Source organism: Melozone crissalis, unplaced genomic scaffold (assembly GCF_028551555.1).
Source record: "Melozone crissalis strain CALT ecotype California unplaced genomic scaffold, PUWL_Pcris_2 ptg000042l_1, whole genome shotgun sequence".
Classification (NCBI taxonomy): Eukaryota; Metazoa; Chordata; class Aves; order Passeriformes; family Passerellidae; genus Melozone; species Melozone crissalis.
This window is the reverse complement of record NW_026535820.1, coordinates 1669734-1693440: the sequence shown is the minus strand read 5'-3', so window position 1 is coordinate 1693440 and position 23707 is coordinate 1669734. Positions and strand designations below refer to the sequence as shown.

Genomic DNA, 23707 nt, shown 5'->3' with positions numbered 1-23707 from the left:
TGGCTATTTTAGTCAATACAGTGCTATGATGTTATAACATCAAGCAGAAAATCACAAGGTGGATTAACTAAAAACACTTAAAATCAACAGAAATATGGCCTGGAATTGGATTCTTCCTTGTGTCTTAGATTAAATTCCAGCTCTTATAATTCAGCATATTTGTTAAATATTCTTTATATGTATTACAGTCTTTCCTTGTCTTTCTTAATTGGCAGTGTCACTTTTTTAGCCCAATTATCCATATTTGCATATTCCACGTATTCTTTCAATTAGGAAAGCAAATTGGTGGTGAAGTGAAGTATCCTTTATTTGTACCCTTGTTTATTTACAAAGACTGCTGGAACTTGTTCTCATCCAATTCAGGAAGATTCTGTCAGCAGAAGATACTTTTTTCCTCTCACTCTTTAAATCTCTTTTAGCCAAAGTTCAGGGTAAAATCTTCCTTTCCAGAATTTTCTTAGTGTCAAATTGTCTGTGTTTGTGCAGCATGTACCTGGTGACCTCTTATTAATTTCTTTCAAGTGGGTTTTTGGTTGCAATTTTTGTTGTTGCTGTGACAGCTATACAGAATACAGTCAGTCCATCTGTTTGCATATGTACTGTCTGCATGTGCTTTTGGTAAGGGAGGATGCTTAGTTTTAGTTTCAAGAGATGTAATGGTGCTTAATTGTTTATTATAATAATTTTAAATTGTGGGTGGCAGTTATGCATCCAATGGCAGAGGTTTAAACTAATCAAAAAAAGCAAACAAAACAAAACAAAACAAAAAAAAAAAAAGAGAAAAGAGAAAAGGGCCACTCCCATTCTGATTAAGAGATCCAGCAATGTTTAATTATACTAATACACAAAAATTAGTGGATCTTTCAAAATATTGTTTGTCAAAGTCATAACACTTTTATGTGGCCACAAACCATACAGCCATAAATCAAAATCAAAGGGCCCAGTCATGGAGTGAGAAGGGTTTATGCACTTGCTGAAAAATTAATTGATAACCTACAAAAAGAAAAAAAACCTATTTCAATGAGGCCTATCTCTTTTTGCATCAGGATTTATTTTAATGAATCTGAAACTTGCATCATAAAACAATGTCTTCAATTTGACAAAGACCAAATATGATCAAGTGCTTTCAGGAAAAGTATGGTGAATACTCAAAATCAAAGACAGTAAGTGATATTTGATCTATATTCTGTTTGAAGCCCAGCAAGTAGACAGTGCTGATGGAAAGGGACAACTAATGCAATTTCCAGTTGATGTGAACCCCACAAATATCCTCACTCTCTTAAAATTTTTCAGTTTCTTGTGCGCAAGCATTACTGGGTCTAATAATACAGCTATTCTGCTGGTTTATATTGAAATAACACTTGTGATCCTACACAGAACAGAATCTGCATTTTGGCCTCCAGAGGCCTAAAGAGGAAGGAAACAAGATATAGCAATACAAAAGTGATGTGAATATTTAAAAAAAAAATCCAGATGTGACATATAGACTCCAGCAAAAGCTTCTAATATTTTGTTTCCTTCCTGTTTCTTTAAACTCTTCTGCACGGCCAGAAGTAAGTACATGGCTCATTCTGTAAGTATGGCTCATTCTTCTGTACCCAAAATGAGAAATGATAAGTAATCCTGGTACATAAACACTGAAAAATCTTGCATCTAGTCTGCGTATGCAGCTGCAGAGTGGTGTTTTACCTCACACAGTTTTGCTATAAAAAATTTCAGTGCCCAATACTTGAGCCCAGAAATCCAATTATGGGATTGCAAGAAAAAAAGGTATAGAGATCAACCAATATGGAGCATAAGATCTTTTGAATGTGTGTGTAAGTGTGCAAGTAAAAGTGTGTAAGTAAAAGACTATGTATAGCATCCTGCACTTAGTTCCAAAGTCCTTAGGGAAATTATAACTAAAAAAAAAAGAGAGCACAAGAAGCAGCAGTGTGTTGCTTGCATGGCATTGTTTCTCTTGGGCCCATGAAATTTGGAAGCATTTATAGAGCTGGTCTGAAGCCAGCTGGATTCTGATTGATTTTAACCTCAGCCTCTCAGTTTCTGAAAATGAAAATACAGAAAACTTTTGGAAGCTGATACAGCAGTCCTGTGAAGACTGGAAGTTGGTCAATCCGGCCGTTAACTCAATGTAACAAATTATACTAAGTAAATGAAATGTCAACCCCATCAGCTCGCAAAAAAATTCAGTCTAGAAGACTTTGATACAACAAAAAGTATGTATCTGATGCCTATTCTTGCTTGGCACAGCAATGAGTGCTTACAAACTTTTGAATTCTGCTTTGCAAAGAGAAGTCTCATGTGGCTGGTTTGAATCCACAATAAAATTCCTGTCCTGATACCTCCAGCCATATTCACATGTTCTGGACTTTTGCGGAGCTCACAGGCTTTACTCTTTTTCCTGAGTCTCAGCAGGAGGAGTCCAGCTTAGCATCCCCTTGCCTGCTGCCAAGGATGGAGGCGGCTGGGGACGGGGCCCCCCTCGGCTTTTCTGGGCGATCGCTTTTGCAGGACCGCGGCCAGCTTCTGCTGGAGGCTGCGGTGCCGGCCAGCCCTTGCTGCCCGCGGACTCGAGGAATGGCCCCGGGAGCTGTTGCGGGTGCCGGTGCCGGGGTGCGGGGGCCGGGGGCGGGCGCGGTGCCCGGATCGCGAGGCGCGGATCGCGAGGCGCGGATCGCGGAGCTCGGCCGTCCCGCCCCGCGGGATGCCGGGGAGGGCTGTCCGCCGCACGTCACCGCCGCCTGCGATAAATGCCCGGCGGGGCGGGCGCCGTGGGGAGAAGCGTGGAGCGGCTCGGGGCTCTGGTGGCCACCCGGCGGCGGGCGGGGGAGGCTGCGGCGGCGGCTGAGCTCGGCGGCGGCCCCGCTGCTGGACACGTCCGCGCCCGCCGCGCCGCTCCCAGCGCCGCTCGCCGCAGCCGGCGGGGCCAGGCCGTGCCCGCGCCCCCGGCCCGAGGCGGGCGTGGCGAGGAGGCGGCGGCGGAGCGAAGCTGGCTGCGGGGAGAGCGGGCAGCCGCCGCCGGAGCGGTAAGGGCACTGGCGGGGCAGCATCCTCCCGCAGCATCCTGCCGCGGCGGGCCCGGCGGCCGGGGGCGCTCCGGGCGGGTCGGCTGCCCCGCCGAGAGCGGGGCCGGGCGCGGGCGGCGCGCTGGGGAGCGCTCGGCTCTGCCCTTTGTGCTCCCCTCCCGGCCGCCGGGTCCGCCGTGGCGGGATTCGCGCGGGCTCGCCCAGGGAGAAGGAGCGACCTCGGCTTTGCTGCCTACAGCGCTCAGTCGTGTAGTAGGCGTTGTTAGAATGTCGCATTCTTGCAAGTGGTGCTACTTTTTCTGCGAGTTTTCAGTGCTTTCCTTTGCCTGGTGACTAGAAAAACGCCGTCTCCCCCGTTTTCGTGTCCGAGTTGAATACCTTTAGTTTAATTAGGGTTTTGAAAATCGTAAAACAAAAGCTTTAATCAAGGTCATATTTTGAAATGCGCTAAGAGGGGATACTTTGTATCAAGTTAATTGTAGATTTCAGTTTACACTTTGGCAATGACTGCAAGCCTTTAACCTTCTTTTGTTAAGTTCCAATACTGGAAGACCTTATCTACAGTCTAATCTTCATTGATGTCTGGCTCCTTTTAAGCAGATATGAAAAGCATGCTTTTTGCATGCAAGCACTGAAATGTGCATGTCAATGTAATATATAAAACCACTTGAACAAACAGAAGTTCATAAGGCTGAAGATAAGCTATCTTCCCAATCAACAGTGTGCACTTTTAGAGTAAAAAATGCAGCATCCTGCTCTCTCCCCATAGAACAACAGTTACAAAATCTGTATGAACTAAAGATTTTGTTGCTTAATAAATCCATACAGGCCGGTCCTTCAATCTACAAATTACAAATTCTCTCTTATGCATTTACAGCCAGCAAACCTGGAAGAAAGACTTTGTCTTGGAGCTAACTCCTGAGCATTTTGAGATCATTCATCATGAAGTATGTAGTACAGGAATGGCTCAGAGTAACTACCTTGCTATTCATAGCTCAAGCAGTTTCTGCAATGGTTCTTCCCAATGCCACGCTCTTAGAGGAACTTTTGGAAAAGTACATGGATGAAGATGGTGAGTGGTGGATCGCCAAGCAGAGAGGGAAAAGGGCTATCACAGACAGTGATATGCAAAGTATCTTGGATCTTCATAATAAATTACGGGGTCAGGTGTATCCACCAGCTTCCAATATGGAATATATGGTAAGGAAAAACGGATAGTGACATGCAGAAAAAAATGTTCTTAGAATAGTTGCTATCACTTTATAAAACAGCATACTTTCAGTCTTAGCTTGCTTGTTTTTTCATTTAAAGTACTTGTCACTTGTTTCTCTTTTTATTTTTTTTTTGTACAGGTATGAACTGTGAGATAAAAATGCCTGTTTGTGGATCAAGTGTTATGCTCTACTTATATTAATGTGTTTAATCTCTCCTAAATTTAAGTGGCAGTTCCTCAGTGTTAGGGGCCAATTTCCAAAATTCCAGTACTCAATAAAGTTGATTGTAATTGTGGCCTAAAAAGTTACCATTTGAGAAGAGTACTGAGCAATGAAGTTTCAAGATAGCATGCATGTATTCTTTCCCATGCTTCTAGGTTGGATGGCATTTCTGAACAAAATGAGGATCTTACAACAAGAAAGTCTTCTATTTAAGTTGGCACATGTTACTGGAGGGCTGTATATTTCTGTGTTCAAGTTAATAATGTAATTTCTGTTTATTTTTTTTCCTTAAGAAGCCTCTATATTTGGACTATTATTAGTGGCAGTAAATTCCATGTTTCGGAACTTTGTTTTTATGCCATAGTTCAAGGCTAATTCTATCTCTCCTTGCTAAGCAGATGAAATAAGCTCATTAGAGCTTTTAAGAAGTCTAGAGGTTTAACAAAAATGGTCAACTTTTCTTTTTTCTGCACCTTTTTCCTGTGTCCACATGGTATATTGTTGACTTATCTGTTCATGCACCAGAGAAAGAGCATTGGTATAGGTTGAGTTATTTATATCAAATATTTTACAGATTTCTTGTCACTTTCCATGACAGAGGTTTATATTAGCACATTTCCAGATAAAAATATCTTTCCTGGACTGGAGTGGTGACTTTCAGGTTGGAGATCTGTTTGAACTGAGTATATATGGGTCCTGGAGAGGCCATGCTTGCTTAAACCATCAGTAGAATCATAGGATGGTTTGGGCTGGAGGAGACCTTTAAAGGTTCTCTAGTCCATCCCCCATTAAAGGCAGTTTAACTTAAGTTTACCTATGTGAGTTATTGTATTAGACTAAGAGCCATCAGAAATGAAATCACAGGATATATTGCCACATATCATCTCCAAACAAAGGGATGATAATACCTGAAACCCCTTTAACCCATTGAGTTACAATTGTCTGCACTTTGTTTTCTGTTGTGACTTTTTCAGACCTTGCTATAATAGAGGTTAACATTTTGCTTCCAGTCGCTCAGGCCAACTTTTTTTTGGAAAGCTCAAAAACAAGCTATTAAGTCTTTTTGCAAAAGAAGAATTGGGAAGACTGTTGCTTTCCCTTGTTAAAATAGTGCAAGCCTTTTTCTTGAGATTCTCTGAAAGCGTAGGTATTTGTAGTTATGTGGCTTTTTCCATTCCTAACTCCATACTACATTTGCCTGTCTTGTATGTCTTGGAAAGGAGAATTTGGATATACTCACAGAAGTAAGGTTTTTGACAGCTTTATTCAAAGATTCCTCCAGCACTGCACACACTTGGGCTTAAACTCTGTGTTGGGTCTACATCTGGAACAAGTTTTTTTGGTTTTGTTGTTTTTTCTGTGCTCTCCAATGGTGCCTGAGCCAGAGAGTACAAGTAGCATGGAAAAGCAATTACCCAGTTTTAACATCAAGGATGTTACTCAGAACAGGGCAGCAGCTTTCAAGAGAGTGGTATTCAATTTTGGCATAATATCCTAGGAAATGAAGGATTAGGATAGGCAAGGGTTTGTGACCTGTGAAAGGGTCTGTTTAAAGTGTGTGGTCAGAGGGATAGATACCTGTGGAGGGTATGAGAAGGGTGTGGAGAGAGGCTGTGTGATCAAGAAGGTGTTGAGAAATCATTGTGGTGGAGAGAAAGATTAACCATATCCATTCCTCAAATACTCTAAGACCTGTGACTGTGATTTGGATCAGAAGTTTATGGAACTAGTTTAAGAGCACAGACATTTGCTAAGGGAGGCCATTTGAAAAGTCTAAACCTGTTAGTAAGTGGGGAGGAAGATTGTATCTGGAGGCAGCAGGTGAGAGTTGACATTGGGAATGGGGACAGGAGGGTTCAGAAGACAGTGGGAACCACGTGCTGCTTGAGCAGAATGAGGAAAGGACAGGACTGCTGATTGTTGGCATATATATTTTTATGGTACTCCTAGAGATTTTCCTTTCAATGTCTTAACAAAGATAATAGTGCTCCAGAAGAGGGAAACCATCCATCTAAATGCTTACCTGATGTTCAGCAAGATAAATGAGTGCAGCTGAAATACTACTGTCTACTTTTGGTGTGGTTTATTAATACAGACATGCTGGCCAACAGGTCTCCCAGGTCTCCTGCTATTGGCACACTCATGTCCCTGTAAACTGCCCTTTGTATTAGTAAAGCCTCTCCTTGTGAATAGAGCTAGTTCTGCTTGAGGGAGTGAAGTTTTATGTCTCACTGAATCTGAATGGAGATGAGCAAGGTCCAGGTGCCTCCCTGATAAACCTCTATCTCAATAAATCTGTGGTGTAGTTGAGAAATTTAAGATACCCAAGAGTGCTTGGAGCTGGGAGAAGTATGTGGGGGCTGCATGCTCCCACTGCACTGTCAGGTTACCTGAGATGTTCCAGACTAAAAGGCAGCTCTGGCTGAAGTGCCTCTGTCCTGCTCCTGCCTCTGGAATGCACCTGAGTGGATGATGAGACTGATCCAAGTACTTAAAGAATCAGTTTTAATTTTAAAACGTGTAATTTTAAGGGGTTTTTTTTCCACTCTGAGTCATGACACTATCTCCCTGTGTGGCAGAATCAGATGAGTACCAGTGCTGATAAAAGAACATTGGAATGCATAACTGAGGAATGGGTGGGATTGAGAACCACATTGGGTAGGAGGTATTGGTTTTATTACTCACAAAGTCCAGCCTTACCTTTGAGATAAGGCCTGCAGCATAAGATCTTGGTTCTATTAAAAACAAAACAAACCAAAAATAAAAAAAAAGCAAAAAAACCCCCAAAAAACACCAACCAAACAAAGCCAAAAAAAAAAAAACCAAAAAAACCCCAAGGAAAATGAAAAAGTTGCATTACTGAGCTGTACACTCTTCCCATATGCTTTGAAAAAGCAAACATTATTGGGCTATCATAGTTCAGAGACCTAAAGTTACAGTGCAGGAAGATTCAAAGCAGCTAGGTCTAATGAACAAAGTGTTCTCATGGTTGTCTGGCTGAACTTGCTGGATGAAAAGTTCATCTTCCCAAGTACTGTGGCTCTGGTGGTGAGCAGTAATGGATTCCTAAGATAAGAGGATAAGAATAAAGCATGTGAAAAGAGAAACTTCTGCAATGAAGCACCCCAGCTTCCAGCAGACAGCAGCTAAGGGACTTCCTCAATCTGCTGTTGTACTTTTTGCATCAGATAGAATAGTCTCACATGGAATTTTCTTTATTAATCTGAAAGCTTATGATTCCACTTGTATTTTTGAATCCATGGCATCAATTTTCAGAGCTCTATAAATTTAATTATGTAGTAGGTGAAAAAGTGCATTTGTTTTCCTTTAAACTTCTATTTGATGCCTTATTTTTCTTTATTGTGAGAAGTAGTAATTTCCTCAGTGATTACAAGGCTTTCAGCTGAAGAATCCTAATTCCTTTACTTGAAAACTGTTCTATGTGAAAAGCTGTTCCATTTTGCAATGGTTGTCCTGTTTTCCTTTTAATGCAAAAGGGACAAACCAAACTGTGGATAGTTATGGCATACTGCAAATTGTTATACTGTATTTATTTTCTTCACTTCCTAATAATTTCTAACATTCTTTTACTTTTTGACTTAGTGTCCTATGTTTCATAGAGCTATTGACAATGACTTCAAGATCTTTCTAATGTGCTAAGAGGTCATTTACTACACCACTGTGTATGTATAGTTGGCTGTTATCTCCAGCAATATCCTTATTACTTTGTATTCATTCACACTGAATGCTGTAAATCATTTTGTTGTCCAGTCACTTCGCATTAATGAGTCTGCTGTCTTTATCTTTCATTTTTCCTATCCTGTTTTTACCCGTCTTAAATAGTGAACACTATATTCCATTTTCTTTTCTTGGGCCTTTGTGGAGAAGGTGTGCTGCCAGAGACCATGGACATATCTTGCAGGGAATCTGAAAATTGTTTTGTATTCTTAGATCCCTTCTCTGTCATTTATCACTTCTTCCTTTTCTTTATGATAGCTTAATTTTGTTTGCTATTTTTAAGTAACTTAGGAACTCTGGAAAATTTCACTGCACTTACATGTTGACACCTTCAAGGTGTAATATATGTGGGAGTAATTATCTGTATATTTCATATTTTTTTAACTTTCTCTATAAAATCATTCCAGTGGAAGTCAGTTTTTAGTCTGTGGTTTCTCAGGATCTTCTAGAAGCTTCTTAAAATATTATCAACTGTGTGCTGGTTTTTGTTAATGAGGTAACAAGAGAGATAATGTACTGCACAATAATCAGAAGTGTAATGAACAAGTTCTTCCAGGTTCTTGAAGGTTATTATTTAGTCCTGGCCATTTGATGCTGTCAGTGTTTTCAGTTTCGGCTATTGTTTCTTAAGGCTGATTTGGATCCTCCACCTCACCTTCTGTCTCTTTTCCTGTATCGAAGACTTCTGGTGTGGGAATGTGCATAAGCTCCTCTGTAGGGAACAGTATTGCAAAAATTCATTAAACTCTTCTGCAGTGGCCTTATGTGACCTTATGACTGCATGTTAGATCATTCTTTCCTAGACCTTCTCCTTCAAAGTTGAGAGAGTTTTTGGGTTGTTGACATTATGACTTAAATAGAAAAAGGAAAATCTTTATTTGAGGTTATGATGAACAGTGTGTTATGAAAATGCATGGCAAATGCATGTTGTATATTTTTTTTTATTTGGATTGCTTCCTTTTAAAGAAAGGTGTAAGGAACATCTTCTCTTTGCTGCGCACATGAATTTAACAGTGCTGGAAAGAGAGGGGAGAGGAATGAGATTTCCCTGCTCCCCTTCTAAGGCACCTGGGCAGAGCATAGAGCATTGTGTCATACTTTGTCATGTGGTTTGTTGTGGATTCATGTGAAATAGTCCTCTTATTCAGCTAGAAAGGGTTTGCTGCATATTAATAAATTCTTACTAAATTGTAAAGGCCTAATAAAAAGTCAAAAAACTTTCTGAACTCCTAATCTTTTTTTTTTTAAAGCATTAGTTGTGTATCATGAACTGAAATTGGAAAAACTTTTTTTTTCACAATAATTTCATTGATAACATTGCACCTTAGTAAACCTGAATATATTAATGAAAACCAATTTCCTTCATGGTTATTGCAGTCAAGACTATGAAAATAGTCATTATTATTTGGATAGTGGAAGTTGTTAATTCCTCTATATTCCAAACAGTTGTAGTTTGCAAAATAAAATAAATCACCAAGAATAATATTCACAAAAGTCATTTTGGTTAATGAATTTATATGCACTCTATTTTAAATCATTCTTTTAGTATTCATTCCTTGATTTCATACATATTTTCCCAAAGAAAGAAGTCAAATGATTAATGTGAGATCCTCATTCCATACATGTGCCTTTGCTGTACTTAAGAGTATTCAGGTTTCAGCTTGATAGATAGCAGAGCATTTCAACCTGGTATTTCTTGGCCCCGAGCCATGCACTGCATTTTGTAATTACTGTAATTGGAGACACCAGTGTCTTCTAGGGCAAGGAAGTCTTTGCTTATTTCGTTATCTCTAGTCTTTTGGCCAGATCCTGCCAATAAATACCAGAGATGTCATTGCAAAGCCCATAACTTGCTTCTATAAAGTTTTACTTTGGAAGACTTGTGAGGAAGGTATGAAGTTCTAGAGGTGCATTTGAAACAGTTCAGATTAGAATATTTGTGTATAGTTGTACATATTTTGTTTATAGCTGTACCATATAGCTGTGTGGTTCTTCAGGAAAATTCTGGATGTGTATCTGGCAGCAGTGTTGGACCCATATTTTGTTCACAGAGGAGGAAAAAAAGATGTATTTTTTCTTAGTTTGGTATAATGTTTGGTATAATATTTCTGTAAGTCTTAGTTTGAAGATCTTGGTAGTGATGTGTTGGAAGTGCTAATACCATATAATTCCTTTCAAAACCATGACTAATTCTTGACTTCTATGAAGGGCTTTATATTTTGGGGGGCTTGAAGACTTGCCTCCCTTTCAGTAGCTTCAGGAAGGCAATCTTCTGTTATAGTTAAATAGAAACCATTGGATTTTGGATAAATATGAACCCACTAGTGCATAGAGCTCTTGCATAATAGTAAAAGATTATTCATGGTATCATAGGAACTGAATAGGGATCACAATAAATTTTCTTGCTATTTTTGTGATGCATTTAGGTTCTATGATCAGTTTAATCAGGAGTAGCAGCTCCTCTCTATGTGTCTCTGTAAGTTCCTAGATGAGATTTTTTTTATTCTTGTAGTATCCCTAGGAGAATTGAAACAGCATTAGAAAACATAAAGGAAGGCCTTGTAATGCATATACATGTTTCGGTGAATTTTTCTGTTCTGAAGTGCCCTTTGTAAATTTCCTAGACCTTTCTGACAAAACATTTTGATGTCTCTGTTTAGTGTATCTCACCCATCTTGCCAAAGCTCTTCAGGGATGCTTGATTAAAAACAATTCCTGTTCCTTTTGAGCAGAGGGCTTTGGTTTGTGGACTTGCCTAAGTGGCTGAAGAGCACTTTGGGTGCCAAGAACAGAGCAGCTCTATTCAGAGTGAACCTGCCCTCTTTCCCTCTGGTTTTCCACTTTTCTGCTTCACTTCAAAGATTGGTGGAAGTGCTTCAGCTCCTTTGCCTGTGCTCAAAGGCTACTGACTCTGCATCAAAGAGCACAGTGACGTTGACTTATCCTCTTATTCTCCCTGGCAGTTTTAGCAAAGGATTGTGCAATGTGAAGTGGCCAAGGAAAAAAAGTGGTATGACTTCTATTGATGTAATGCCAACAACAACTAAGCAACTCCAAGTAAAGAAACTGAAAGTGGAAAGTAGCAAAAAGGCTCACTGTCTCAAAGTTTAAGGGAGCTCTCCCAAAATAAAATAATTAGCAACACAGGACAGACACTGTTCATCTTTTACTTTTGCTTTTGAGAAGGTTTTTGTCCCCAAATTAAAGAAGATCATTAAATATTAATCAGTAGTAGAATCTAAGCTGAAGTATAACATATGAACAGAACACAGAAAGAATCAATGAAATCTGTGAAAATAGCTCCCTGTTGCCTGCCATTTTCATATTTGCCTCGGAATCTTCCTCAACTAAATTTTTTCTTTTTAATTGAGAAAAAAATTACTTATGTCCTAACATTATTTCATTGAAATGCTAGATATGAAGTTATCCTCTTCTATGTAAATATAATCAGCCTTAGATTTGGCGTGAGTCACTATCATTAAAAAAGTGTGATTCAAAGCAAGAGACTATCCTCTAGTAATATGAAGATGGACAAATTTCACTTTATTATGAAAGAAGATAACAGTTTCTTCAAATGAGGCTGTTAAATCCCAAATTTGGCTGCCTGATACATATCACAGTAGATTTGTCCTGAATTCCCTGTTGGATCTTCAAGTGGTCAGGGATTCCTTTAATACATTTTCCAATGTTTTTTTTGAGATTTTATTTGAAACTGTTTCTGAGAGTAATGCCAGGTCACAAATGATCAATGAATGCTTTCTGGCAGTAAGTTCAATTCACTTATGTCAAAACACAGTGGTCATCTTTTAAAAGCATTTAGTTTGACACATATTTGAGATACCACAGCTAATTCCTGTTCAAAGTCCAGGAAATTCTGTAACATGTCTAGAACTGCTGCATGAAAGCAATCAGTTACAGTGAATTTAACCTGGTAATCACTACTAGGATTTGAGGTAAGGACCTGTGCTCTGGTCAGTTTGTGATTAGCTATACATATTCATGAATAGTATTTGTAATGAATGTGTGCAATTCATAATTTGACAATGGACAAACTAGAGAAATCAAGATCAGCTTTCATGCTGTTTCTTCTGTTCTATTCCTGTTAGAATATAGACGTGAAGGATTTTTAGTCATGTCCTAATAGACAGTCTGAATGCACTCCTTTTAAAAAGCAGTAAAGAAAATGCACTGTTTCAGAACACCTTGGAAAGCTGAATATTCCAGCACGGTTTTCTTAACATGCTTAGAGTACACAGAGACTAAACGTGATTAGCCATGTCTTCTGGTTCCTATTCCTGGTTGTACTTCTTCAACACAAGGAGCTCAAACACATGAAGCTGTAATAAGGAGATACTTCTAAATATTGGTGCAATTTTTTCAGTGTTTGGGAACAATATTTTTGGCCATATACCACTTTCCTGTTTCCAGGCAAAAGCCACAGTTTTCCTGCTTTTTACTCTTTTCCAAAAGAGTAGCTGAAACCTCAAGGTCTATTCAGGGATCTCTGCCCAGTTTAAAGCTCTATAAACCCCAGGCTGCCACATGGTAGCATGTAAGTTCCTTACATTTCACCTCTAGCCAGGTAGTAGTTTTCCAGCAGAAAATGCCTGTCTTAACTTTCTTGGTAGAGGAAAATTTGGCAGTTTTAGCTATTCTTTCTTTGTGCTTAAAGAATATACCAGTACTAGTTAGTGGTGTTGGGTTTTTATTTTCAAGAGAAATCTTGCCTGGTTTTTTTTGCCTGAGTTTTTGTGGTCATGCTGCATAAGGGACCTCAGGCTGTGGGGAGACCACATTTTTTTCTGACTCAAATGACTGGAGGTAAGCATCTCAGTTGAGTGAAAATTATTTGTTTTTCAGATGTGCTAATTAATTATGATTAGTTTTCATGGACTTCCTTCTGTGTTTTTGTACTGACGAAATTGTCTCACTGAAGCATGAGTCAAAGACAAGCTGATGAAAACTGCCAATACCTGTTCATCAAGAAGAGATCATGTCAAGTCAATCCATTTTTACTCTTTTAATCACCCAGTAGTTAGGGAAGTAGTAGGTGCCATATTTTGACTCTGGAAAGTTCTTGGCACTCTCTACCCTGATGTGTTTGTGAGAGAAAATTGACAGAATCTCCTTTTAAACAGGCAGAAGATTGAAGGTGTTGCAGCCTCTCCTTTTTGGTTGAACACTTATGACATGTGTGAGCAAGGAAGATGCCTGAAAACTGCCGTGTGTGTAGACACACACACACACATATATATATATATATATATATATATATAATATATATATACACACACACGCATGCACACACACATATATATATGTATGTATGTATGTGTATATGTATATTCTGGGGACAGGATGGGGTTGTTTTAAAGAACATGATTAAAATCAGAACTTGAGAAGTAGAAGTAATGGCTGGGGATGAACATGCTGAAACTTAAGCAAGGTATGGAACAGGGAAGAAATCAAACTAGTGAAGTACAAGGGATAAAATGTAGTGGTAAAACTGCAACGTAAAGATGCAGGAGTTACACTGACTTAAAAAATAATATGTGGCACCAATCTGTAAAGGGAATTGTCCACGTGTGAAACTGATGAGAAGTTGTCTGAAATGGAAATGTCCATTTCTGGTCTAGCCATTCTAGAGAGAATAAAATAGATTAATAAGATTGATTATGAAGACAGAATGTGTGATTTATGAGATGATTGAAGGAATGAAGCAGCTGAATTTGGTTAATCAAGGAAATAAATAAATAAAGGTAGTTACAGGAATGAGAGAGATTTCTATTTATGTGACAATAAAACATCAGCTAGCATAGCAGGGCAGGAGGTTTAGGTTGCATACCAAGGAGATCCTCTACTTTTACAACCATAAAAATCCAGAAGGAAATAAAAGTCAATATTATTCTGAAAGTACTGTTACTGTTTCAAATTATAAAAATGTGGATATTACACATATATTTGGCTCAGTGGAAAAGGCTAGATAGACTACAGTCAGGATCAGTCTTTTGAAGTAATTTTTAAGTGTACCTTTCCGTTTTTCTGTGTTGGTGCCATGCAGGTGATTTCTAGTTTTCAACTGTATTTCTGGCATATTTGCTCATGGCATTTCTCATTCTATGTTTCATCTTTACTTTTTTTTTCCTTTTCAGTGTCATTAGTCTTAATACAGTGGATTCCTTTAAAAAGTAAATAAATACCCATACTGTACCGTGGTATTTACTTTACCACTCTTTCCCTATATTTAGAATGTATACAGCAATGAGGTATTTATACTATGCCATGGTAAATGTTTACTTTCAGTGGTGCCCACTGTACTTACTTTTCCATCTTTACTGAGCTTGAATTTTAGCTCTTCTTTAATTTCCGTATAGTCCCAGGCCATATGATTTTTTTCTGCCTTCCAACATATGTGAAAATATATCCAATTAAAATGTTACCACTGTTGAAGATTTTTAAAAATAATTTTTGCTGGAAAATGTTTTTTGAGCTACTGGCCTTTGCAGTTCTGTTGCAATACTTTTTGGTGTAATAGGTGGACTCCTGCTGGTGTGCCTTGGATGAGAATGTACATTTTTGATTTAATACTCATGCAACACAAATGGTGGGATTCATCTCACGAAGCTTTTGATGTCTGTGGTGTAGGTGTCTGCATTTGGGCCAGTCCCCTTTAATTAGTAGAGAAAAATGAGAACCTCCAACACACAGTTTATCTCAGTTAAAAATGGGTGGCTAAAATTATCTCCTTCTGTAGATGCTTATTTGTCTATGTAACTGCAAAAGTTATTTAGATAATTAGCTCAGATGTAGGTATCTGCTTTGAGGCTGTTTAAATTCAGGGTACATTAATTCCACCTCATGTAATTTGTTTGGCTGTTGATGAATTTTAATTTAAGATGTGGTAGTCTCACTGAAACAGCAGCTCCTCCAATAAGCAGGACATTGGTTTTGGTCCACATTGTACCTAAATCCTGTGTTGACAGAGGTTAAATTCCAAAATTTGTAGTCGAGTATGTAAAGCTAAACCGGCTTTAGTTGTGGTTTATTTAAATGTGAAATGGTGTAAACCAGAAGCAGTCATAAGATCCATATTTTCTGCAACATCCCTGCTGCAAAATGTGCGATCTTCTGGGGTAGAAGAGGAGTCAGCAGCTGGAGGCAGTAACTGCTGCTACCATTTAGTTTAACCTGCCCAGCTGGGCTTTGGCTTCAGACAGGGTAGTGTTTGAGAGCATTTGTGAAACACTGATAGTGCCATATCTGTGTGTCTTTGATGGTGAACTAGTTTTAACAGGATACTGATGAAAGAAATGCCTGTGTTGACAACTGTTGTGGTGCCATTGAAGCAGATTTGTAGAGCAAAAGAATTGATGCTGAGAACCTGACATTCATGCTAATTGCATTTCAGGGTTTGTGTTTTTCTGCTCTGTCTCTCTGTGTGGAATGAAATACCCAGGAACAGCTTCAAAGTGCACTCTAGCAGTGTTATGCAAAACAAAAGGAATAGTTTCAAGGAGGTTCATACTGCCGAGCAATTTGTGATATTTTCATTGTGTGCCTATATCAATGTAGAAAGCCAGCCCTGATGATGGTACCTTGTCCAAAACATAAATCTCGTGGTAGTTTTCTGACAAAGTGAGTAATACTTTTTCTTGATAAACAAGTTGAATTACCTTGCATGTAGTATCAAACGATTCCCAGTCAAAGTGCTGGGAATCAGTTACCTTGATGAACTTCCATCTTCTTGTGCTCCCTTTCGTACCCTGCATTTACCAAGGAATTCTCATAGAGCAGTCATTGAAACCTGGTGACATCAGAGCATGGATGAGGGAACTGCTGGATGAGAAATCAGGTGCTGTGCACACCTGTTTTTCAAAAAATTATAGTCTCCCTTTTTATGGAAAGAAATTTCCTGTATTTTTAAGTAACAGTGTCTGAAGATTTAATTCAAACTTTGGCAAACAAAAGGATCCTTGTCTGCAGCTATGCAGAGATTTCTTTTCAACTTTACCATTTCTTTCAAAGAATTACGTTGTTTTAAAAATGTCATTAGTTTAAATCTGTAAAACACTGACTGTTTCTGAGTACTGTAGAAGAACTTCTTGAATTAAGCTTAAAGCTTAATTCAGGTCAGCTCAATATTTATTTCAGTAGCCAGATTTTAATATCACTAATGACATTGTGGTTAAAATTTGAGAAATGCTTACTTCTGGTATGATATAAAATAAATAGATTGCTGTGACTCTTCATATTCTTTCATTTTTATTCTGGCTTCTTTTAAAATCCCAAGCAGCTTGGCAATTTAAAGATCACTAATTAGTTTTGTATTTGAACTTATTCATTGTGTTATTTGATCTGAATGAACATGAAAACTTAGGTGTTTATCTTTCTTTGTATATGGAGATGCTTTATTGTTTGAAACCCAAAGCTTGCCATCATGTAAGTGAAATAAGGGAATACTATTAAAAGCACAAGAATAAAATTTGTATTCCATTAAAGAGGTATATTTTAAATACTTAGGGAGATTATTTTACCTGTTTGTTTCATTTAGCCTACTTTGTGCATGAAATGCATTATATTTAGAACTAATTTGACAGGATTAGTATGAAAATACTTTAAAATAAAGTCTTTTATCCTTAGAATTAAGATGGACAGCTTTTCTTCATATAACTTCAATTAGAATAATTAGTTGAGGAAAGAAATTTGGATCTCTTATTTTAATTACTGAAAGAGAAGAACAAAATTCAAGGTAGTATCAAAAATGTAAAGCAGCTGGCTCCTTTCTGTTCTTGATCCCATCTCTGAAACGTTGATAATTCAGTGAAAAATCTTCAGAATTCTTCACATTCCACCTACATGTAACTGTAGAATTGGCCTTTAGAAATACCTATAAGCTAATTTTCTTAGAGTAAGCTGTGATGTGGTATTGCAGTATTACAGATTTCTTGTACAAGTTTTTAATTTTTTTTCAGAAATTTCATATGAATTCATGTTACTATCACCTGTGTATAATTTTTGCATTACTGGAGTAGTCAGATATAAATTAAAGATAGTTTTCCAAGTGGTTGCATCAGGTATTAGGATATCATTTATAGAATCACAGAATTGGTAAGGGTGGAAGGGACCACTGTGGGTCACCTGGTCCACCCTCCCTACTCATGCAGGGTTATTCTCGATCACATGGCAAAGGACAGCATCCAGATGATTCTTGAAATCTCCGGTGAGGAGGACTGAGCAACATCTCTGGTCAACCTGTTCCAATGCTCAGACACCCATACAGTAAAGTTCTTCCTCATGTTTGGGGGGAGCTTCCTATGCCTCAGTTTCTGCCCATTGCCTCTTGTCCTATTGCCTGGCACTACCAAGAAGAGCCTGGTTCCAGTCTCTTGGCACCCTCATACCTGGGGTTTTTCGTCCCCAGGTGCAGGACCCTGCATTTGCTTTTGCTGAATTTCAGATGGTTCTTCTCTGCTTGTCTCTTCACCCTATCAGGATCATTCTGAAGGGCTGCAGAGCTCTCTGGGCTTTTTCTTGATGCTCCCAGCTTTGTATCATCAATGAAACTCCTGAGGAGGCATCTGCCCCTTTATCCAAGTAATTCATAAAAAAGTTAAACAATATTTGGTCCATTATTAAACCGTGGGGTACACCACTAGAGACAGGCCTCCAAATAGACCCTCTGGCATTGATCACAACCCTGAGATCTGCTGCTCAGCTAGGTCTCAACTGGCCTCACTGTTGACTCAAGTCCGCAGTTCTTGAGTTTGCCCATGAAGATGTTGTGTGAGACAGTGTAAAGAGCCTTGCTGAAGTCATGGTAGATGATATCCACTGCTCTCCCCTCATTCAGCCTTGTCCTTCACATTGGTAGAGATGGCCACCAAAATGGGGCGCTCCATTCCTTTCAACAGATTGAGGTGGGGCTACCTTTGTGGTTATTTCCTGGGTCCTCATTCTTGTGCTTTTTGAAGACTGGGGTGACATTTGCATTTTTTCAGTCCTCAGGCACCACTCTGATTTCCACAAGCTTTCAGACACGATTGTGGGCAGCCTCACTATTGTGTCTGCCAGGTCTCTCAGCACTTTTGGATGCATCCTGTTAGGGCCCATAAACTTGCTGATCTCAAGTTTGGGTAGGTGTTCTCTGACCCAATCCTACTTGACAGAGGGAAAGTCTTCCTGCTATCATTCCATTACTCTGGTCTCCTAGATCAGAGATCCCTGAGGGCTGGTCTTGTCAGCGAAACCCAATGCAAAGAACTGTTCAGTAACTGCCTTCTCTGTGTCCTGCTGCCAGGGGCCCCCTCCATTTAGTAACAGGCCCACAGTATGCTTAGTTTTTCCTTTGTTATTGATGTATTTGACAAGTCCTTTGTTCTGTCCTTGTCCTCGACCAGATTCTTGAAGGGCCTTGGCCTTCCTTCTTTCATTTTTATTGCCTCTGACAACCCTGGCCTGACCCTGCTTCCATCTCTTGTGTATTTCCTGGCTATGGTTGAGTAATGGCAGAGCTCTTTATTTACCCACACAGGTCTCTTGCTCTCTTTGCCTGATTTCTTGCTCATCAGGATGCCTCATCCTTGAGCCTGGAGAAAACTGTTCTTGAATATCTTTCCCTCTTTTTATTTAAGATCTTTATAGTGATCCTGGAGACTGGGAAGCCTTTTCATTTCTACATTGGTTTGGATTTGTGTTTTATCGTTTCTGTCATGGTAGGTTTTGGAGACACAAGTAATTATGACTTCTAACACTTGTATCTCTTTTTTGTTTACTGGGTGTAGGAGATTAGCGATGCTTTATTCACATTTTTTCTTTGAAGTCTCTGGCAATCAAGAAAGTGACTAATCGCTAGGAAGTTCTTTGGAACAGAGATATTTGGACATTCTTCCAGAATGTTTTATAAAATTTATACTCCTTAGTAGGGAGGTGGTTTTTTTGTTTTTTTTTTTTTTTTTTAATTTTGACTTCTATTGAAACTTCTATGTTAACTTCTATTCTGTTTCAGGAAGCAGAAGCTTTGATGAGGAAATGAGCCCATAGAACAATGAACATTGCACTTAACGAGTTCTTTCCCCCTGTAGTGCAATTTGCACTTGACTGATTTTTTTTATATCTGAATATGTAACACTTCTGATATTTACTCCATCACATCTCAAAATATACTTAAGTGATTAAATGAGAAGGAAATTAAGTTATGTCTTGGTATTTATAAATGAAGCTGCTTCAAGTAAAGTGTGTTATGATGAGGCCTAGAAAGTGGGAAGTGTGCTTCTCTCTGGCTAGGTAAGGTAAAGGGAGTAAAGACAATATCTGATACTGTGGATGAAGGCAGAGAAACGGTTAAAGAAAATGGCATTTTTTTTCAAGATCATATCCAATTTCAGCCATACTTGGAGTGTGGGTGTTCATCTGTCAGGAGGATTAACGATGAATTTCAGTTTTTCATCGGAAAGCTGTACTTTCAGAGGTCTGGATGGCTCTGTCATGCATAGCTTTCATCACTCTTTAAAGAAAATTTTGTTAAAGGTAATTACTTCACAGGCTTGAAGAGCTGATTCAGGCAACTACTCTTGATTGCCTAGCTCTAAACTTAACAAAAAAGTATAATTATTTCAGTAAAATAGCTGCATAAAATATTTTTAAACTTGTATGGTGAGAAAAATAGAACAATAGTACAATTCCTTTAACTGTGACTGATGTTTTAAAAGTGGAAAATGTGGGGGGATGCTTTACAAGAGAATATCTTCTGTCTTTCTGGAGGTGGTAAGAGCTATAAGAAATTGTAGGTAGCCTTTGAGGTAGGAAGGTCTAAAACTGAGCAAGTGAAATTTTTGTCCTATCATAAGTCTAATTTATTCTAAATTTGTATTTCAGAGTCCAGTTGGCAAAACCATTCTTAATAGCAATTATTTGGGAAGTATATTAACTTTATGACTCGTTAATCCTAAGAACTAAATCTACATATAAGATTTTTAGGTGACAATACAATATATGCAACAAATTGTAGTGGCTTATATTTTAAAATATTATGGTCTTGTGATTTTGTGGTGGAAGATGAAGCAACCCTACTACAGCCTCTAAGAACAAAGTATTTATGTGGAGGAAGTGTGATAATCATCATGTGTTTTTCCAATGGGTACAATAGAGAGAAGACCATTTTGTGGTGGTGTGACAAGTAAAGGAAAGGGGAAAAGAATTGTACAAGCTGTCACTTCATGATTTAAGATTAGAATATTTATTTCTGGAGATTAAATGTTGTGGTTTATGACACAGAAATAGTGGCCTAGGAGAGTGAGTGGAGAATTCGTACAGTTTTCTAAAGTCAGTGGTCTTTGTATCCATAGGTAGGTTAAAAGATTTATTCTGTCATTACTATACTATTTGAGTATTTCTGTCAAAATAATTGTTGCATTTTGGGAGTCAAAATATACCCTGCAAATTGTTTACTTGCGGGTGATATTAATAATAACAGACAAAATGCCATCCAATACATGACAGATTTCTGAAGAAGAGAAGCAAGAACAGATATTCTAGGATTAAATTGAGTGAATAAAGTCTTTACATAATAATGGTCTTACATAACCAAGGACATACTAGTTTTTGATGAGTTATCTGATTAATAATTTGAAAACTGCATATCAAAACCCATAGAAAAATAAATTTTAGCATGCGGAATTTGTCTGTTATATTTGTGCAATCTTTGGCTGTGTTAATGAGTTTTCTGCCTTTTGTCTGTGCCAAAAATTAGTAGACACAATCTCCAATGTCTGCATGGGAATTTGGATCTGGAAATACTGAATTAATGTTATTTAGATAGCATAGTCTCACTTAATGAAATTTAGTCTGAACATATGACGAAATACTTCAGGTTCTATCAACATGTTTTTCTTTCCTGGAGGCATTCTAGTTTCCTAAACTGAATGTTGGTATTAGTCAGGTATCTGGAAACTATTTCTACAGCTATCAGGAAATTCCAAAAGCCAAGCAAAATGATGGATACTTTGCACTAGAGCAATGGACCACTTTGAGCAAACACCATCTTAGTGCAGTAAAAACTATTCTGCAATATATTCACAATATGGTATGACTTTTTTCAAGGAGAGTATGTTTTAGTATGCTTTTGAAAGAAAGAAACTTGGATTTGCCTTTCAGCTACGAGCTTATTCTTCCATCTGCCTTAAAGAATAAAAATTAAGGATAAACAACAATTCGTAATCTTTATTTTATACTTCTTCTAAGCATGCCTCTTTACTATCATGAATGTCCCTTTTTTTGCTAACCTATCCATAAAATCAATGAATGACAGTCTTACTCTAGTTTTCATAATTTGCATTGGAATTGTGTATTATTTCAACAAAAGGTGGTTAAAGAAAAGGAAGAGGAAATCTCATTCATTTCACATAAACTATTAGTTTAGACGAAATAAAGTCTTGTTTGAAAGCAGGTTGGATAATACCCTTTCATATAAGAAAAATGCTCATTACTGAAAAACAATCTCACAAGACGAAAAATGCCCTTAATTTAGCCTGGAAAGTTGAGCTAAGCCTTTCAGTTTCATATTTGTGCTTTATTCACTGCAGCATGGCTGCAGGAGGTTTCTAAAGGGAATGCTGAGAAGGGATTAAAACTTTTTTTTCTCTTGGTGAAAGCATTTTTCTTTCTTGCAAAATGCAAATGCAGCATACATTTTTCAATTCTTACTTCTCAGTCTTCTGCCTCAGTCAAAGAAACTTCAAAAATTAAAAAAATTAACAATTTTTCTTTTTTTTTAAAAGAATAAGATACACACCAAATATTTTTAAGAAGATTTCCCTTTGTTTTCCTTTATATTTCAGACATGGGACACAGAACTGGAGAGATCTGCAGAGTCATGGGCTGAAACCTGTCTGTGGGAGCATGGACCAGCAAGCCTTCTTCCATCAATTGGACAAAATCTGGGGGCGCATTGGGGAAGGTAGTTTAAGATACTGTTTTGTGCAATGTATGAGATTTTTAAAAATCTAACAAAATTTTCTTGTTAATAAAAGGAAAAAAATGGCAGAAGCTACAACTTTTGAATGATCTAATACACTTTTTCTGGCTTTCCTAGGTACAGACCTCCAACGTTTCATGTCCAGGCATGGTATGATGAAGTGAGAGATTTCACATATCCCCATCCTCATGAATGCAATCCGTATTGCCCATATAGATGCTCTGGTCCTGTTTGTACACATTACACACAGGTATGTAGGTGTGCTTTGATTTTAATCACCTATGGAAAGGAGTGACAGAGACTTCCAGCTAGGCTGTGGTCTGACAGAGCACACTAAACCTGCTGTACATTCCACAGCACAAATGCCCAAAAAGGGTTTGTTTAGACTCCAAGTTACAAGCCCTGGGTATCAATGACAAAGTAAGATTGTAGTACAAATCTTTAGATTTCATCCTCTTAAATGTCAGCAGGACTGAGGAAAAAGCTCACAAGCCCCAGTGTTAAATTGAGTTTTACTGCTCAGAGCATTTTGCATAATTTGGATAGCCCTTCCTGTAGTATGTTGAAGAAACAGATCATTAAAAATAAAAAAGGTTTTCCTAGGTGAATTCCTCAGATCAAACAGTAGTCCTAAAGTTTTAACTTTTTGTTTTAACTTCAGGAAGATTTAAAAATTAGTGATAATTTACTTCCAATTTCTGAAATCCGTGTATGTAGCCAGAATTTTTGTTGAGGGGTACCAGTCATGGTTTCAATGAATGGGAAATACATGATCTTCAGATCATATTATGGTACGCATATAATTTTTGATATAGCATTAGAAAACTTAAAAATTATTAATTTTTAAACACTTCTTTTCTGTTTACCAGCATAATTTACAATTGTATCTAATTTTTAAATTAAGTTACCTCTATATTCTTATTTATTGTATCTATAACCTGTAATTACATTTACTATTATACATGCAAGATCAATACATAGATACAGCTTTTTTGTGGTACTAGTTCTTCACAATAGTTCTCTCTTTCAATTCTTAAATCCTGCTGGATCTACAGATTTGGCTTACCTTGAATAAATAGATTTTTAACACCTGTCATATTTTTATAATTTGAAAATTGCAGACTTTTTAATTCTGAAAGATGAATAGAGGAGTACAGCCACCTTAGGTTGCAATGGCGTAGAAGCATATTCATTTCAAACCTATTACTTGGGTCTATTCAGTGTATGAGTATTTTTGTTATTGTTTTTATCCTTTCTTACCTCCTTTTACTGCTTAAAAATTCTGTTGTCTCAGTCCAACCAATCCAAACCCCTCTGGGTCTTTAAGTTATACTGGGAACTCCAGCACACAGGACCATAACTTCCAGCTCATAATTATCCATTAATTGTGATTCCAAGAATCAGATCTTTAGATCATGTTTCGTAAATGTTTTGCTACACTTTCAAATATATGCTTAGAGCATTTGTATAAAATTAGAGGCATATTTTTACCAGCAAGGTAAAACTTTTCTCTCTGATAAGGATATAACTGA

At 38.0% G+C, this 23707-nt stretch overlaps 1 protein-coding gene across 1 annotated transcript in view; it reads left to right on the top strand.

Moving 5' to 3' along the window:
* Positions 1 to 3950: 3950 nt before the first annotated feature.
* Positions 3951 to 23707, top strand: part of CRISPLD1 (cysteine rich secretory protein LCCL domain containing 1) — a 35334-nt gene continuing 15577 nt past the window's right edge. The window contains exons 1-3 of the mRNA XM_054285103.1: positions 3951 to 4229; positions 22039 to 22157; positions 22293 to 22425. Coding sequence (XP_054141078.1) covers positions 3972 to 4229; positions 22039 to 22157; positions 22293 to 22425 — 510 coding nt within the window. The 5' untranslated portion in view covers positions 3951 to 3971. The remainder of the gene's footprint in view (positions 4230 to 22038; positions 22158 to 22292; positions 22426 to 23707) is intronic.